Below are 18,236 nucleotides of genomic sequence, written 5' to 3' on the forward strand. Positions count from 1 at the left end.
TTTAAAAAAATGGTCCACATCAAAATAAATCTTTTAAAATAAAAGAAAAATATTTAAATTATGTGTGTGTGCATATGAGCATGATAATGCATAATTTTGCATATTTTTAAGTGCAATTTAAGATAAAGTGTAGAAAACACAAAATGCATTGATGTCTGAAACACAAGAGACCTTTTCTCTTAGGAGTTTCAAGTCTTTGCCTTCTCTGTGGCTAAGATGATGGCTGAAGTTGCAAATCGGAGTAAGTTACACCTTCATCACTCATTACTGTAGGGAAGAGATACAAGAAAATAAACAGAAAAATACATTTTAAATTCATGTAAATTATGAAATCCATAAGTAAAATTGGTGTTGAATAAAATAGTGTTGGGAATGAACTTGAATAACTAGTGATTAGAATATAATTACAAATATGAAAATATATCAAGAATGAAAAAATATTATTTTCTAAGTGTTACTTAATGCGTTGGTATGGTATATCACTTTTAGTCTTCTTAATATTGTCTATTCACAATTGCAAATCTATAAATGTCATTTACTGATAAGTAAAAATGCAAAAGATGATCTGATGGCTTTACTGAACTCTCTCAACTGAAAATTTTTTTAAAACATCTTTATTGGAGTATAATTGCTTTACAATGGGTGTGTTAGTTTCTGCTTTACAACAAAGTGAATCAGTTATACATATACATATGTTCCCATATCTCTTCCCTCTTGCATCTCCCTCCCTCCCACCCTCCCAATCGCACCCCTCTAGGTGGTCACAAACCACCTAGCTGATCTCCCTGTGCCATGCAGCTGCTTCCCACTAGCTATCCACCCTACGTTCAGTAGTGTATATATGTCCATGCCACTTTCCTACTTCGTCACAGCTTACCCTTCCCCCTCCCCATATCCTCAAGTCCATGCTCTAGTAGGTCTGTGTCTTTATTCCTGTCCTACCCCATGACATTTTTTTTTTCTTAGATTCCATATATATGTGTTAGCATACGGTATATACAGATTGCCAACAAACACATGAAAGAATGCTCAGCATCATTAATCATTAGAGAAATGCAAATCAAAGCTACAATGAGATATCATCTTACACTGGTCAGAATGGCCATCATCAAAAAATCTAGAAACGGGCTTCCCTGGTGGCACAGTGGTTGAGAGTCCGCCTGCCGATGCAGGGGACACGGGTTCGTGCCCCGGTCCGGGAAGATCCCACATGCCGCGGAGCAGCTGGGCCAGTGAGCCATGGCTGCTGAGCCTGCGCTCCGCAACGGGAAAGGCCACAACAGTGAGAGGCCCGCGTACAGCAAAAAAAAAAAAAAAAAAAAAAAAAAATCTAGAAACAATAAATGCTGGAGAGGGTGTGGAGAAAAGGGAACACTCTTGCACTGTTGGTGGGAATGTAAATTGATACAGCCACTATGGAGAACAGTATGGAGGTTCCTTAAAAAACTACAAATAGAACTACCATATGACCCAGCAATCCCACTACTGGGCATATACCCTGAGAAAACCATAATTCAAAAAGAGTCATGTACCAAAATGTTAATTGCAGCTGTATTTACAATAGCCAGGACATGGAATCAACCTAAGTGTCCATCAACAGATGAATGGATAAAGAAGATGTGGCACATATATACAATGGAATATTACTCAGCCATAAAAAGAAATGAAATTGAGCTATTTGTAGTCAGGTGGATGGACCTGGAGTCTGTCAACTGAAATTTATCTTTACAGCCTGGCATTCACATTTTTCCACAGTTTCACTTGTTCCTGCTTTCTTTTCAGTCTCATCTTTCACTTCGACCTATTTCCATTTTCCCCACAATTCCACTGACACACTTGTTCTTTTTCAGCATACCATAAGCACTTCTCCAATCTCAATGTTTTGCTCAAATTCTTCCTTCTCTAGTACATTTTCCTCCTGTATTTGCTGATTATAATTTTAGTTTGTTCAATCTGTAAATCAGATTCCACCACCTTTAATAAAACTTCCAGATCCTTCAATAACAATTCACCTCTTCTTTCAATTATTCTCATTATTCTTCATTTGTCACCATTCCATTAGTTATCTTCTCTTATCTTTTTTCATTAAGGTCTCCCCACTGTATTATGAATTTCTTGATACATCTTATGATTCTTTGTTACTGCTGCAATTGTTTATTAGATTTCTACACAAAGTATAAAAAAGTTAAATTTATCTTCAAAACTAACGTATTGTGTACTAAATAAACTCTAATTCGAGAAAAAATTGAAAAATATTTTTCCTGATTAAAACATTTTAGAAAATTTGATAGGAATCTATGTGAAATGTTTTTACTCTCATACTAAAGGATAATATACCCAAGTTATTCATAGTCACAAAACACATCTATGAAAAGGCTGATTATGCTTTACCCTGGTGAAATTTTGTATTTCATTTATTTTCTTTAAACCTCTATACCACTTAACGATGTTATCATAAAATGTCATATCTAATAATAACAGTGATAATAATAATGAAATTACTAAAAATAAATAATAATTAGAATAGTTTCTTTAAGACTACTCGAGCTCATTTTATTTCCCCCCTAGCATCTCTTTTTTCTTCAATTCTTTCTCCCTTCCTTTCCTCTCTGTCCCCTTTCCCCACTCAGTCACTCATACTTTTATTCCCTTTTCTCTCAAATGATATATATATAGAGAGAGACATATAAATATATAGATATACATATTAATCATATGATTAATCAAAGATTAATCATAAACTCAGCAAGGGAACTTGGTTTTAGGGAGACTTGATTTCACTCACTAACAGCCAAATGGAAGAAATGCATAGGACAAAGCATGTGTAAAGGCCAGGGAGCTTCCACGCCCACTCTAGACAGGTGCACCACCCTTCCAGCATACGGATGTGTTTACCAACCCAGAACCTCTATGAATCTCTTTGTTGAGGGTTTTTGTGGAGGCTTCGTCATGTAGGCATGGTTGATTAAATCACTGGTTATTGGTGATTGAATTCATGTCCAGCCCTTCTTCCCCTTCCTGTAGGTTTGAGGGTGGGGCTGAAAGTTCCAACTTTCTAATCTATATGGTTGGTTCCTCAGACAACCAGCCCTGGTTATCCAAGAGTCACTTCATTAGCATAAATTTAGAAATGGTTGAAAGGGGCTTACCATGAACCACAAAAGATGCTCCCTTCACACTTCACTCAGGAAATTATGAGGGTTTTAGAAACTCTGAATCAGGTACCAGGGAGGGAGACCAAACATACATTTCTTATAATATCACAGTATCACAGATAAAATATATTAGCAAACTGTTGTATACATTTTCAGCTCTAAATTTTTTTTTTAAAAAATCCACATTTTCGTTCAGAAAGAGTGAGACGAATAAATTATTGACATCATTTTTCTTTTCAGAAAAGTGACGATAGAACTTCCCAAGTTAGTAGATCACATGAAGCACTGAAATAAAGTTGTGTATTATTTGGTGTCAATCTTCATTTAAATCTGTGTTGAGATAATTGCTAAGAAAAGAAGTATGGTGAAAAAAAATACTATGTATTTAACATAGAAAATTAAGATCAGAATATTCATAAAATAATGTACTTTATAATTTCAAGTGGCACAGAAATCTCCTCAATATTAAAATGAGGGCTTCCCTGGTGGTGCAGTGGTTAAGAATCTGCCTGCCAATGCAGAGGACACAGGTTCGAGCCCTGGTTTGGGAAGATCCCACATGCTGTGGAGCAACTAAGCCCGTGCACCACAACTACTGAGCCTGCGCTCTAGAGCCCACGAGCCACAACTACTGAGCCTGCACTCTAGAGCCTCCTACAATGAAGAAAGAGAAGGTTTATTACTGTTATATTCCCTCATGCTCCTGAGTGGTGGAGTACAGGAAAACCTCTATTTTCAGATTTAAACCAACCACTGGGGTTGGTTTACAAATATTGAAACCTACATGGTGATGGTGGTTCCTGGAGAGGATATTGCCTGGAAAATGTGTTTAGAAAATGCTGTAAGAAAGCATTAGAGGGGCTTCCCTGGTGGCGCAGTGGTTGAGAGCCCGCCTGCCGATGCAGGGGACATGGGTTCGTGCCCCGGTCCGGGAAGATCCCACATGCCGCGGAGCGGCTAGGCCCACGAGCTATGGCCGCTGAGCCTGCGCGTCCGGAGCCTGTGCCCCGCAACGGGAGAGGACCCAACAGTGAGAGGCCTGCATACCGCAAAAAAAAAAAAAAAAAAAAAGAAAGCATTAGATATTTACGTGATTAGGTTCAAGTTTCAGGAAATACATGAAATTTTACGAATGTTATATATTGGTGAAATAAAACCTTTATGGTAAAAATGCTTCTGAAAAGCTTTGAGTCTCAAAAAGCTTCTCCAGAAGAATATTAACCACTTTTAAATGAGTCATGCTGTAATTCAATAAAAGGTGCAGCACTCCTAGAGTCTCAGAAATAAACCTTAATGGAACAGTCTAAGAAGATGCAGAGGAAGAAAGAGAAGAGAGAATCAGTCAAGAGATGGAGGTCTTAAAAATGGAAACCACCGGGGGAGAATTCAAAAGGCTCCAGGATCTGCGTAATAAATATATGGATATGTCTTTTAGTCATTTATTTGATACATAGCCATTTGAGCAATGAAACACTGGAAAAGGAAGATGTTCTGTTCAGACCCCTAACTCCATAATTTTTAAGTGGAGTACTTTATCCTTCAGTGAGATTATTCTTACATTTTCTTATCTACCTCCATCAGAGGAGTGTAAAGTGCTCAAGGGATATGACTAAATAAGTTGGACATGATCCTTTACACCATATTATAAAGGGTAAGGTAAAGGGTAAGATAATAAAATTACCAATAATTTAGAAATTTGGAGTAAGAAAGCAGCAAGCTACCTCAGTTATTAACTGAGCATCTGCTCTGTTCTCATTTCTGTTTTATATGCTTGCTTTTCAAGTACATTTTTTACTTCTCATTAAATTCACGAGGTAGATATTCTCAACGTGTAGATGAAAATTTGAGGCTCTGGTAATAAAATTATTTGCTCAAAGCTTCAAATGTAGTCAAAATTGAACTAAGAATTCAAATTCAGCTTTGTCTAAGCCTCTAGCACTTTTAAATCTCAACTGCTTTACATTGTCACTAATAAAATTACTTTTGGAAACTTATCCTTTTCTTAGTGCTAGTGAAAGTTGTACTCTGAGTGATTTCTAGCTGCACATATATCTAGTTTAACCTTTTACAAATGGCTATCCAGTTGTCCATACAACAACATCTATTAAAAAGCCTATGATTTGAGAACACTGTCTTTATCATAATCTAAATTTCTGTATGTAGTTGAGACTATTTCTGGCCTTCTTATTCTATTTCTCTGGTTTGCTGATTTGTGTGTCATTACCAACTACACTGTTTTAACTGGAGGCTTTTGAGGTGTGTCTTAATAATTAGTAGGTCTAGTACTTCCTCATAGCTATACTTTTATAGTCATGTAGACTGTATGTACATTCTATGTGCTTATTTTTCCATATGAACTTCAGTGTCAGCTTACCCAGATCCATCAGTCATTGGATTTTTATTGGTATCACTACAAATTTATAAATTAAGAAAAGGTCCTAACCAAAACCAGGAGATAGATTTACGTTTTTAAAGCCTATTTTTTGTCTTTCAGGAATATTTTACATTTTTTTCATAAGATTTCTACAAAATAAAATGCTGGCTTTAGAATTCACACACACATACACATATACACACACACACATAAGTAAAGTATATACATGTACTTTATCCAGTTAAGGAAGTATCCATACATTTTTACTTTCTTCAAAAGTTTTGTATATTCAATCTTTGCAGATGTTTCAGGTGCATTTGGAAGGAAGTTACATTTTCTATTATCTATGTATAGTGGTCAATATGTGTCCAGAATATCTACCATATTAACTATATTATTTAGATCATCTATAATATAACTTATTTTTTTTGTCCAAACTTTCTATCTTATATTGAGAGTGACCTGTTAAAGTCACCTTTTACTAAAGTGACACTATGCATTTCTTTTTTCATCTCCTATAATTTTTATATTATATAGTCACTGTTATTTGCTGGATGGATTCAGAACTATTTAATCTTCATGGTAGCATTTGGCTTTTAACATTATAAAGTGTCTTTCTTTGTCTCATTGAATTCTCTTTAGGTATATGTCTTCACCTAGTATCAGGATTCCAACCCCTGAGGTCTTTTTGCTTCCTTTTGCCTTGTAAATCTTTATTCATCACTTTACTTTTAGCATTCTGTTACTTTCCTGAGTATGATCAACTTCTGCTTTACTTCAACCTTTTCTTTTCTTTTTTTTTTTGCCTTTCCTTTCTTTTTATGATGGTAGGAGTATATCTAATTTAATTTGCAGTAGTATATTACAGTTTTCTTCAGCGTTATGGTTGTTTCCCTTTTTAGGTGGATGACTTTTTGTAGGTATAAAATATTAAATTCACATTCTTGAATTTTTAGAGTGGTTTTATGTAGACGTAATCTGTTTTTTTCTATTCCTATTTATTTAATGGTCAAGGTTCCTAGTTAGAGAGCTCCTTCTTCTGTCAGTTCTGCCCTATTCTTTGCAGTTTCCTTCATCGATGGTACTGCTATGGAAGTGAGGAGGGCAAAGGTGTGTCTTTTTTTTCTCTTTCATTTTCCCAGCATCCTTAAATCCTCCAAATTACGTTTTCGCTTTTCACGCTCATAGCTCTAAGAGGTACCACCCTATTTTTGTTATCTGCGTCTCCAAAGGAAAAAAAATATTTTCCAAGTTTCTCACTTCCTGTCTTACATTTCAAACCCTTCCCCAGTGCTATGAACTACCAAGTCCCAACCTATGTTAAGTATTTTGGAATTTATTGTTGCAATTTTATCTTTATAGGTTGATTATGCCTATACTTCATCTATGTCCTCTATTTTCACTTTTTCATAGATTATTTTAAGAACTAATTTCCCTAACCTGCACCATAGGCATTCAGTAGTAGTCTGGAGCAAGAGCTCTGTTAACATTTTTTTATTTCTACTAACAGATAATTTGAAGGTTGTGATGCTCTGTGTCTCTGGACATGCTGAAAGGGCATGGGTCTTCTGTGGTTTTATTTGTTTTCCTTATTGATTTTATGGATTGGGGGGAAGGCTGGGGGATATTTAGAATCAGGCAACCATCTTTACAACACAAAACTGGCGATTTAGTTAGTATATTTTTTAAAGTATCCTTTCTTTTAGATCCCTACTTAAAATCTATTTCACACTCTGAGCCACTAAAAGCTTGTATGACAGTTCTCAGTGAATAAGCATTCTAAAATATTAACCTGATGTGACAGTTTTCCATGTATGCATTTGCTTTCTGGTAGCCTCAGAAATAAATGTTGTTATTTATTTAGTGTAAATGTTGTTATTTATTTAGTGTTCTAACAAACAACTCTAGCCTATAATGGCTGAAAAAAATGCAAGTCTAACAATTTTAACGCTGGACGAAGTAAGAAACATACAGAAGAAGATTATCACATTGGATTATAAAATATAGGTTTTATAGTAGCTAGTACATACTGATGATATAAGATACAACTGTTTTTGTACATCAAAATTTATAAGTACATTTACAACTGTAAGGTTCAACCTGGAGAAGGATAAGGCAAAGTGTAGAGTAGCACTGATGCCTATATATTCTCCTTTTACACATTTTGACAGGTTGGTTAACTATGGCCTGTAGATCAAATTTGTCTCACCATCTGTTTTTATAAATAAAGTTCTTTTGTAATGCAGCTAAACCATTAACTTTTGTATTATCAATGTCTTCTTTTGCACTACAGAGACAGAGTTGAGTAGTTTCAACAGAGACTGGCTCACAAAGTTGAAACTATTTATGATCCAGTTTTTTCGAGAAAGTTTTCCAACCCCTACACTAGGATATAAAAAGTTTCAAAAGTTCCAAAATTATGGAAATGAAAAGGTGGTTTAAATGTTCCAAAGATTTCCAGGTTTAGATAATTGAAATAAATCAAAAGGCTCCAATGAGCATAATCATATAACGCTTTTAATAAAGGCAAATAATATAAGACGACAGGAGAAAGATAATTCAAAGAAACATCCAGGAAAAAAAAAAAACACAAACATCCAGGAACAAGCTTCCCTATGTTCTTATTTGTCTGAAGACATGATTCATCATCTCTGAATGAAACTGCTATTATTTGTGCTGACGTACGTGTGTTGAAACTTGGTTTCAGGAGAGCTCAGGCAGAAGTTTCCTGCAGAGTCTAGTCACATAGCAAAGATAGGATATCTAACTGATTACCTCAAGTGAAAGTTATCAATAAACAAATTAGTCATACGTTCCACTCAGGAATTCTGAACCTCTAAAAAATTTATCATAAATCATTATTCAGTTAGTTAGTTAACTCACTGCCCTTATCATGGCCAACAGTCAAAAACAACTCTCAAGCCTCTCTGGAGATAAGCAAAGAGCTGTCTCAGTCTAGCTGTAAAATAACTCTATTTTCATTAAGCAAATTCAGATTCACTAACAGAGGAACTAAGAATTAATAATATATTGGAATAAATAGAAAAAGATTACTTGTCATGACATATGTGAACCAAATTCTTAGTTATCAGGAATCAAAAGGCAGTGTTGGAATTCAGTAAGCTATGGAGACTTCCCTGATGGTACAGTGATTAAGAATCTACCTGCCAATGCAGGGGACACGGGTTTGAGCCCTGGTCCGGGAAGATCCCACATGCCACAGAGAAATTAAGCCCGTGTGCCACAACTACTGAACCTGTGCTCTAGAGCCCATGAGCCACAATACTGAAGCCCTTGTGCCACAACTACTGAAGCTCACGAGCCTAGAGCCTGTGCTCTGCAACAAGAGAAGCCACCGAATGAGAAGCCTGTGCACCACAAGGAAGAGTAGCCCCTGCTCGCCGCAACTAGAGAAAGCCGGAGAGCAGCAACGAAGACCCAACGCAGCCAAAAATAAATAAATAAATAAACATTTTTAAAAAGAGAGAAAAGTCTTTCAAAAAATTCAATAAGCTATGAAGTAGCAGTTATGACATATTTTTAAGGGTATGTTGGTATGGTAGGCAGAGCTCTAAGATGACCCCCAAAATACTCAAGCCCTGGTGTGCATCTATATAATCCCCTCCCCTTAAATTCCAGTGAGATTTGTGAAGATGATGGAATGCTGCTGTGATTAGATTACACTAAATGGCAAAAATAAAGCTATTTTTCAGCTGTAACTAAGGTTCCAAATTAGTCAACTTTCAGTTAATCAAAAGAGAGATTATTATGGGTGGACCTAACCTCATTGGGTGAACACTTAAAACAGACCTAGAGGTCATAAAGAGAGGAGTCAGGGGTGCTCTCCCCTGTCCTGGAAGAAGAAAGGAGCCCTAGTGTGACTGCCTATGGGGAGGAGAGGGGAGCTGTGGGTCTCAGTCCTACAACCACAAGGAATGAAATTCTGGCCAAAGGGTGAATGAGCTTGGAAGAGGACTCTGTTTCAGATGAGAATACTGCCTGGCCAAGACCTTGGTTCCAGCCTTGTGAGGCCCTGAACAAAGAACACAATTAAGCTGTGCCTAGTTCCTGATCCATAGATAGTGTGAGATAATAAACATGTTGTTTTAAGTTTCTAAATTTAGTGTAATTTGTTATGCAACAATACATAACCCATATTACATACATTCAGGGTAATGGATAACACATTCAAAGCAACAGGATGAAATTAAGAAAGAATAAACTGACTTTTGGCAATATTATTTTGTTATATTGTGTGTTTTTTACAAATTTCCTTACCCTCTTCCTTTTCTTCTATATCCAACATTGAGATAGTCATTCAACTAGATCCTTCCATGTACATTAGTCCATTTCATAGCAAAAAACAGAGAGCAAAAGAAAAATAAATGTCTCTCTCCAGACAATATATCAGAAATGTCATGTCAGAGGGAAAAAATATTTTGTGCAAAACCTTTCTATAAAAAATGTTGTTCCCTTGGGATTCCCTGGTGGTGCAGTAGTTGAGAGTCCGCCTGCCGATGCAGGGGACACGGGTTCGTGCCCCGGTCCGGGAAGATTCCACGTGCCGCAGAGCGGCTGGGCCTGTGAGCCATGGCTGCTGAGCCTGCGCGTCCAGAGCCTGTGCTCCGCAACGGGAGAGGCCACAACAGTAAGAGGCCTGTGTACCCCAAAAAAAAAAAAAAAAAAAAAAATGTTGTTCCCATCCCAAAGACTACAAAGATATTTTCAGGATGAAGGAAAGCAGAATGCAGGTAAGAGTGGCAGAAAAAATAAAATGAAATGGGTCAGATGGTCCTGGATTGACTGTGATTAGTATGATGGGGCCAGATGTGAGCAGGCCACTGCCATGGGTGACCAGTACTCTTCATTCGAATCAGCACTTTTCATCATAATGCCCTGAAAAGATATGGGAGCTTAAAAAAACATCTGAGCTATAATTGGGTGGCAACAGGAATTTTCTTCCCTCAATGGAGACAATGTTGACATAGATTACTCTCTGAAATTAGACATCATCTGTCATATTTAACACCTTCCATTCCCTCATTGTTCTTGCAGCATTGTAATAAATGTTCATGAGTTCTCAGAAAAAAAAAAAGGCTGATTGAACTCTGGACATTTTATAGTGTGATGATATGAAAGTAACAATTTGAACCTATACTTTAATGTGGCTAAATAAACAGAGTTGAGATTCATCCTGGACAAAAATTATGAAAATAGACTATCCTTGGTTCATTACAGAGAAAACTACTCTAGGTAGGAAAAAAAAAAAGAAACACACAAAAAACTCAGAGGAAATTTTTGTGGGAAGAGGACAGATTGATGGGACAGTTGGAACAGAAAAGTATTTATTTTCATTATAAGCTTGCCTATAATGTTCTTTTTAAATTCAATTAAACTATATTATTATGAAAATCACATGGACAGCAAAGGCAAAACATTTCAAATATCTAGAAAGTGCAATGCATGTTCACTTAGTCCAAGTTAAACATTTGAAAGATGTTATAGTCTATCCTGAATTTTGCATAGTATAACTTAAGTGCATTTTTCCTAAGTCAACCTGCATACAAGAACGTGAAGAGTTCAAGTTGTAGTACTATTATATTTATATTTTGAGAAATAAAACATAAGAGGCTCTTTCCTCTTCCTGACTCTTTGTATTTTAAAAATCAACTTTGGGTTCTTAATTATTATTATTTAATTAAAATATAAAACTAGAGAGCAAATAAAGATGTCAATACACAATTTTTAAGATGTAGATGCAACAATTACAAAAAGGGAATTGGCTTTTGATATCTGTGAGGTTGGGAAAATCTCTTCCAGGTCAGATGGGCATCAGAACTCATTGTGTTCCCACCCTTTCTTTTACCTATTTAGAAATCCTTCAATAAAATGAGCTAGCCCCTCCTCCACCCCCAAAAAAGGGTAATTATTGGGTTGGCCCAAAAGTTCATTCGGGTTTTTCTGTAACATCTTACAGTATTTAGTTTTTGGTACATACTTTTAGGAAAAGGCTTTGGGGACTGGCTAGAGATTAAAATCTTCAATGTACATGTAAGAATGGCTTTTTTTTACTGATGGATAAGCATAGGCAAGAAAAATATGTGGAGTAAAGAAGTAAGTATTATAAATTTATATGATCAGGGCTTAGATGTCCTTTCCTCTTGTAAAATATGAAAGCAATCACGTGAGACCATATATTTGGCCAAAGACTTCCAACTGTTCTGCAGAACTCTGTAGCATCAAGAGAAGACACACAAGTGTGTTCCCCTCTGAGGCCAGGTGATACATATGAAGAAACTATTATATGGCACTTTCAGCTCTAAATTAGAACATATAGATGTATAGATATCCAGAAAGAATTGAAAAGGAACACTAAAATTATTTTTACTTCCAGAAAAAGAGAGATGAGGATGGGACTTCTCAACTTAGTACGCCATACAAAGGACTGATATGATGTGATATATATTATTTGGCATGAATTAAGTTTTATTTAAACTTCTGCAGAGAGAATTTCCAAGAATATATGCATAAACTATTAAATTCACTATTTACCATATACATTAATATTCATGAAATTATTTATCTTGACTATAATTTTAGGTGTAGGCACACATTTCATCAATTTTAAGACATGGCAAAATTGAAAAATTATAACTATATATGATGATGGATGTTAATTAGACCTAGTGTCTAGTTATTGTTATGTTGTATACTTGAAGCTAACGTAATGTTATATGTCAATTATATCTTGATAAAAAACTTAAACACATTTTCAAATACATGAAAATTATGATTGATAAGACACAAATTGAAACACTTTACAGATCCCAGAAGTAGGTAGTTAGTAATATATGTTACCATTCTAAGTAAACTGAATCTTCATTGCACACCCCTTCTGCCCCAAGAAACATCTAAATAAGCTGTTGCTTACAGACATAACGATATTCACTTTCACAGTCTGCATCCATAACACTTTCGATTGGGCCATATATTGTGCAGTTCTTTGGATTTAGAGAGTGAAGGGATAGAAATCTGTAATGAAGAAGAACGTTTTAATATATTGGGAAAAGGAAATGAGAATGTTCAAGGATGATGTTTTTGTTAAATGATAGAACTACAGACATTTTAAAAGCATTTTAATGAGATATTACCACATTGAGACATTATCTTTTTTTCATTCAAGTCAGTTTTCACAATTTCAGAGTACAATGTTACAAAAACTCAGCTATTGCATCAATAATCAATAGCAATGAAGTTGGGGATTTTTTTGTTTTTGCTGTTGTTATTAATGGTTTTGGTATGTTATATACTTTACTTCTAAGATGCATCTGCTAATCTAGTCTAGGAAAAAAATCAGAGCATAAAACCTGTCATTGTATGGTACTGTAAATCCCATGTTTATGAATGAAAATGAGATTTGAAGATTACAAATACACAGAAAATAAGCCCAGAATGTTTGAAATATGGGATGATGCTGAGAATATTGGGCTCCACCAGAACAAGTAAAATAGTGGATATACTCTTTTCTCTGGATGGCTTTTGTGTATGTGAGAATCTGTACATGTACATACATATCCGAGTGCTTGTACCAAGGCAGGAAATAAAAGCATATATCAAAAGCTCTTTTAGAGTCACAAGTACACTAACTTCATGTCACTTGAGCATACACTTGGGTGTTGTGGCTGGGACTAAAATTGTTATTCTGTTGTTGTATCAATTATCTTTTCTGTATTCTCACGTCCTAAACAGGATATCTTACCTACAGTGTTCCTGGATGTTACGTTCTCTGATCAGATCTAAGGATAAACTCAAAAAGAACAGAAAAAGGTTTTGAGTGCCAGAAACTTACAGATCTTGGGAGAGAGTAGAATTATCCTCCCACAACCAGGCATGATGTTCTTCACTGTAAAAGAGTCCAGTCCAGTAAAAATAGGAAATGGAGTTCATAAAATACTGTTTGGAAACAAAGACCAACATATTAATCTATTTTGAATCTACTCTAGGGATCATGTACTTTTTTTTTTTTTTTTTTTTTTTTTTTTTTTGCGGTAGGCGGGCCTCTCACTGCTGTGGCCCCTCCCGTTGAGGAGCACAGGCTCCGGACGTGCAGGCCCAGCAGCCATGGCTCACGGGCCCAGCCGCCCCGCGGCACGCGGGATCCTCCCGGACCGGGGCACGAACCCGCGTCCACTGCATCGGCAGGCGGACTCTCAACCACTGCGCCACCAGGGAAGCCCTGGGATCATGTACTTTTAAGAAAGTCAGTGTCTAGTATTCAGGTTCAGTTTTTCAATTATACAAACTAAAATCATTTTTAACTTTTAATTTAGGAGGTATAGTCAAGTCACATGCCTCATATTTCTCATTCATCAGGCCCATTCATGTATGGAGGAAAACGTACCACAAAATCTCACTTCTTGAAAGAATGAAAAACGTCATAAAGGGAATTAGAGCTTTCATGGAACACTTCCTTCACAGGGGATCAGCAATCAAATTTGATCCCAAACCAACAGTATCTTGAGGGATAAATCTTAGCACAGGTTCTGCATGGAGCTAGAGAAAATTTTCACTTTTTCTTAAGAGTTGGGTAATTGTTTTATAATATTCTTCATATTCATTCCAAGAGTGATAACAAAAGCGATATAATTACAAAATAAATTATAAATTCAATTAATGAACTAAAAATTCAAAGTTCTTTGAATAAAAATAATGATCTATTATTTATTCTTTGAATTCTCTCTAAAAAGTTTCTTGTACTTTATCTGTCACATTCCTATAATGTAAATCTTTGAGAAATTTTGTGTAGATTTTATGACTGTTTCAAAGTATAGGAAATTAGTTCAAATATAACTGCCTATTTACTATCTGATTAAAAACTTGAATCAAAGTATTCAGCTTACTTAGATAATATTTTCCTAGGTCAAAAAAATGGTAGAAAAATCAGAATTAAATACATGCCAGTTCATTTCTGTTTTGTATATGAAGTAGACTGGAATTATGAGAGACACAAAAATTTCTACTGTCTTTCCATGTTTTTGATTCACTAGAAATGAAGTAACAGCTGCATTGGTAGCCAATCCACTTTTCTCGGCAAGAACAGCAGCCAGATCCTAAGGGAATAAACAAAACATGACTTGATGACATTGGAGATTCCGTTGTTTTCAGTGCTGTTTACTCATTTGTTATTTCATGTTTTCTACAACTATCCTTTGAGAATTTTCTGCATACGCCACAGTTCAGGGGATATTAATCTGAATGACTCAGACATGACCCTTCTTCCTCATGAAGATTATATTCTAGAGATACAGACAGAATTATACAAACTTCAGTCATTTATGAATTATATTTAATGATAATTTGTGTAAGTATACACAAGAAATTCAGTATGTTAAAATACTGTGTAGCAGAGTATAGGATGGGGGGCGGTTAGAAGAACCTCTTTTGAGGAAGTGACCCAAAGTTGATCTCTGCTGTGTAATTAAAAGTGAACTAGATAAAAGAGATACTTAAAGGAGGAAAGCATTTTAGCATATTTCCTGAGTCAGAAAATAATTCTGGATATTTTATTTCAAAATGAAGTTAATAAAGCACTTAGCTTGAAGTCTGACCGTCCAGTTTACTAGTGATAGTGTCTTCAACGTTTACCATCCTCAGTGATAAAAGTCATATTATGTGGTAGGCACTCAAATCTTTGTCAAATGAGTGGTGCTGAGATTGTAGAATTGAATGGTGGCTACCAGGGGCCGGGATGTGGGGGAAATGGGGAGCTGTTGGTCAAAAGGTACGAGCTTCCATTTAGAAGATGATTACGTTTGGGGGATCTACTGTGCATCATTATAACTAGAGCTAACAGTACTGTATTATATACTTGGGAGTTGCTACAAGAGAGCTTCGTAAACATTCTCACCACAAAAAGACACGATAGTTGTGTGACATGATGGAGGTGTTAGTTAATGCTATGGTGGCAATTATACTGTAATAAGTGAATCGTACACTTTAAACTTACACGATGTCATATGTCAATTATATCTCAATAAAGTTGGGAAAACGCTGAGGGAAAAAAGATATGAATGAAGTGCTATATGAACACAGAAGATGATGAGACATCATTTAGGAAAAGATATGTTTAAAAATATCTTTGAGCTGACGTTCACTGGTTAAGTAGAGTTTAGAATTGCAGAAATCTCTGTGCTTCTTTCTGAGTTATGGAAGAAGCGGAGGTACAGGTAAAGAGGTATCAAAGTATGTGTTATGAAACACAAGCAGGCACTTAGGATCAGCTACAATATTTGCCGTAATTTGCTTTTGTTACTTAAACATGAGCAGTCACATAGGAAAAATAGGTCACTTCTGGCTAATATTTTCCTTATTACTTAATATATAAATGATACACATTCAATGTAATTTAATAAATTAAGTTAGCAATAAAATGAGACTATCCTATAATTTCCATTAATAAGCATAATATCCCTTCATGCTTCTGTGTGAGAAAAACAAGACTATTTCATTCTCTAACAGCACTAAAGTTTTCCAAAGTATGGAACCCACCTTCCCGGAGATCTGTGGAGGGTCCTGGAGAGAATGTTGGCTGAACATTTTGTTTAGTAAATGCTGTAAGAAGTAATTAGAAATTTACTTCATCAGACACAGATTTATGAAATAACAAAATATTACACATTAGCAAAATGAAACCTTTATTGTAAGACAGTTTCATCACAATTTTGATCTTTTTATATAGTCTTGACTAGAAAAACTTACAATTTTTCAACAAAACTCCCAAAGCAGCCACCAACAAAAGGCACATTACTCCTAAGACCCCAGAAATCAGCCTCCATGGAGTGGTCCGAAAAGCTATAAAGAAAGAGAGATAGGGTAAAGATTTAAAGAACAAACACAGGAGCTGAAGTTCTTAAAAGCAGAAATTAGTGAGAGAATCCAAAAAGTTCCTTGGTTTAATAACCCAATAATTTTGTCAATGAAATGTTGGAAAATGAAGACATTGCATTTAGAACTCCACCCAATACCAAAAATTTTATATGATGTACTTTATTCTTCAGTGAGATTAGCCATACCTTTTCCTCTTTATCAGCTCTATCTTATCAAACTGTACTTACCACTTATTTTTAAATTTGACAAAGCAGCTTAGAGATCTGTAGTAAAAAGAGATCAACAGGCACCAAGTTCGGTCTTGTGGGCTGATATAACAAACTCTTAGTTTTGTAACAGCAACAAAAAAATCACAAGACAGAGAATCTGATTCCCATTAGGTAGCTGAGAAAATGTAGGATCCATTAATAATGCTATTTTCTCAAGGAATCAGAGCTATTAAGTACCCAAGTCAGAAATCAAATGAAAGTTTGTCTAGACCCAGAGTCTTTCATTTAAATGACATGTATTCCATCATTGTTACAATAATATTAATACTACTTGGGAGTGTGTCCTTCTGCTAATCTCAGTGTATTCGCTACTCTGAGAAATGTCAGGCTGCTCATAGCTTTGTAGAGGCTGTACCGTGAAGAGAAGACATGGTGTGATGAGAGGTTCCCCAACCAATGTAGCGATAATAACTTGGGAACCTGAGTTCATTTCACAGTACATTGAATTATGATACGTAAAAAAACACTTTTTTACAGGAACCATTTTTTACATGTATTACATCTTCTCATACCAAAAATTACTTGCTCACAGGCATTTCCCCTAAAATAATTTAGCACCAGGAGATTCTGCATTAACATTAGCGCACTCCCAAAGGGTGTTGTCATTCACAACAGTTCAATGTGTCCAACTGTCAATCTGGGTGGTTTTGGGGATGTCACAACACAAATGGTAAATTAAAAAAAAACATTTTTAAACATTTTGTTGATAATATTTAACATTCTCTATTTATTTTCATGCTAGAATTATGTTGTTTATATTTTTCCTGGTAAATTCAGATGCCAATCAGAATTTAGAGCTATCCCTGTCAGAATCCACTCTTTAAACCTGTTGGAAAAATCTTTACAAAATCATTTCTAAGTTACAGAATGAAGAATCAGAAAAATGAAATTAAAGTAGAAAGTACAGATACATGGGGAGCCTAAAAATGTATACTTTTGTCCTAAAGCTTTGCCTCAAATTAGCCATACCCACAAGATATTTTTCCTAGTTATTTTAATTTTTTCATTTTATGACTTGGGCTGCACATACCTGCCATATGAAATGTTGTTCCAGTGTCCATGCAGGAAAGGCACGATGGCTGCTTGTTCAAGAACTGGGTTAGATCACGGAGCTGAGCTGTAGGCTAAGGAACCTGACAGTTGTGTATGAAGAAATTTTTTAAAAAAGAAAACTTGTGTATTCAAGTGTGCGTGCATCGTCTGCTGATGAGACACAGATGTGTAGTATGAACAAGAAGCAGTAAAATCACTATCTTCTAAAATGTTTCTGGAACCACAATACAGGAAATTCTCACTGAACTTGTGCAATGCACACCCTTTGACTATCACAAAAGAAGGTGACAGGAAGTTTTTTTAATATTTAAAGGTAAATTTACTTGGTATAATAAAATTCCACACATAATTTTCCTGTTTTAAAAAAATTTATTTATTTATTTACTTTTAATTTTTTATTTATTTATTTTTTACATCTTTTTTTTAACATCTTTATTGGAGTATAATTGCTTTACAATGGTGTGTTAGTTTCTGCTTTATAACAAAGTGAATCAGTTA

The 18,236-nt window shown here is 35.4% G+C and overlaps 1 protein-coding gene across 2 annotated transcripts; it reads right to left on the reverse strand.

Annotated features, from left to right (window-relative positions):
* Nucleotides 1–10: 10 nt before the first annotated feature.
* On the reverse strand, nucleotides 11–17,945 carry KLRD1 (killer cell lectin like receptor D1). 2 transcript variants are annotated; one of them, XM_032646598.1, is made up of 7 exons: nucleotides 17,716–17,945; nucleotides 16,288–16,380; nucleotides 16,078–16,140; nucleotides 14,488–14,639; nucleotides 13,379–13,482; nucleotides 12,461–12,561; nucleotides 11–267 (listed from the first exon to the last, which is right to left on the reverse strand). In XM_032646598.1, the coding sequence occupies exons 1-7, from the start codon at nucleotides 17,744–17,746 to the stop codon at nucleotides 212–214; spliced, it is 600 nt and encodes a 199-aa protein (XP_032502489.1). In that variant the 5' UTR covers nucleotides 17,747–17,945; the 3' UTR covers nucleotides 11–211. The 2 variants fall into 2 exon arrangements, with proteins under 2 accessions (XP_032502489.1, XP_032502490.1); XM_032646599.1 differs by lacking the exon at nucleotides 11–267 and adding an exon at nucleotides 10,218–10,425.
* Nucleotides 17,946–18,236: the final 291 nt, after the last annotated feature.

Source organism: Phocoena sinus, chromosome 10, assembly GCF_008692025.1.
Source record: "Phocoena sinus isolate mPhoSin1 chromosome 10, mPhoSin1.pri, whole genome shotgun sequence".
Lineage (NCBI taxonomy): Eukaryota > Metazoa > Chordata > Mammalia > Artiodactyla > Phocoenidae > Phocoena > Phocoena sinus.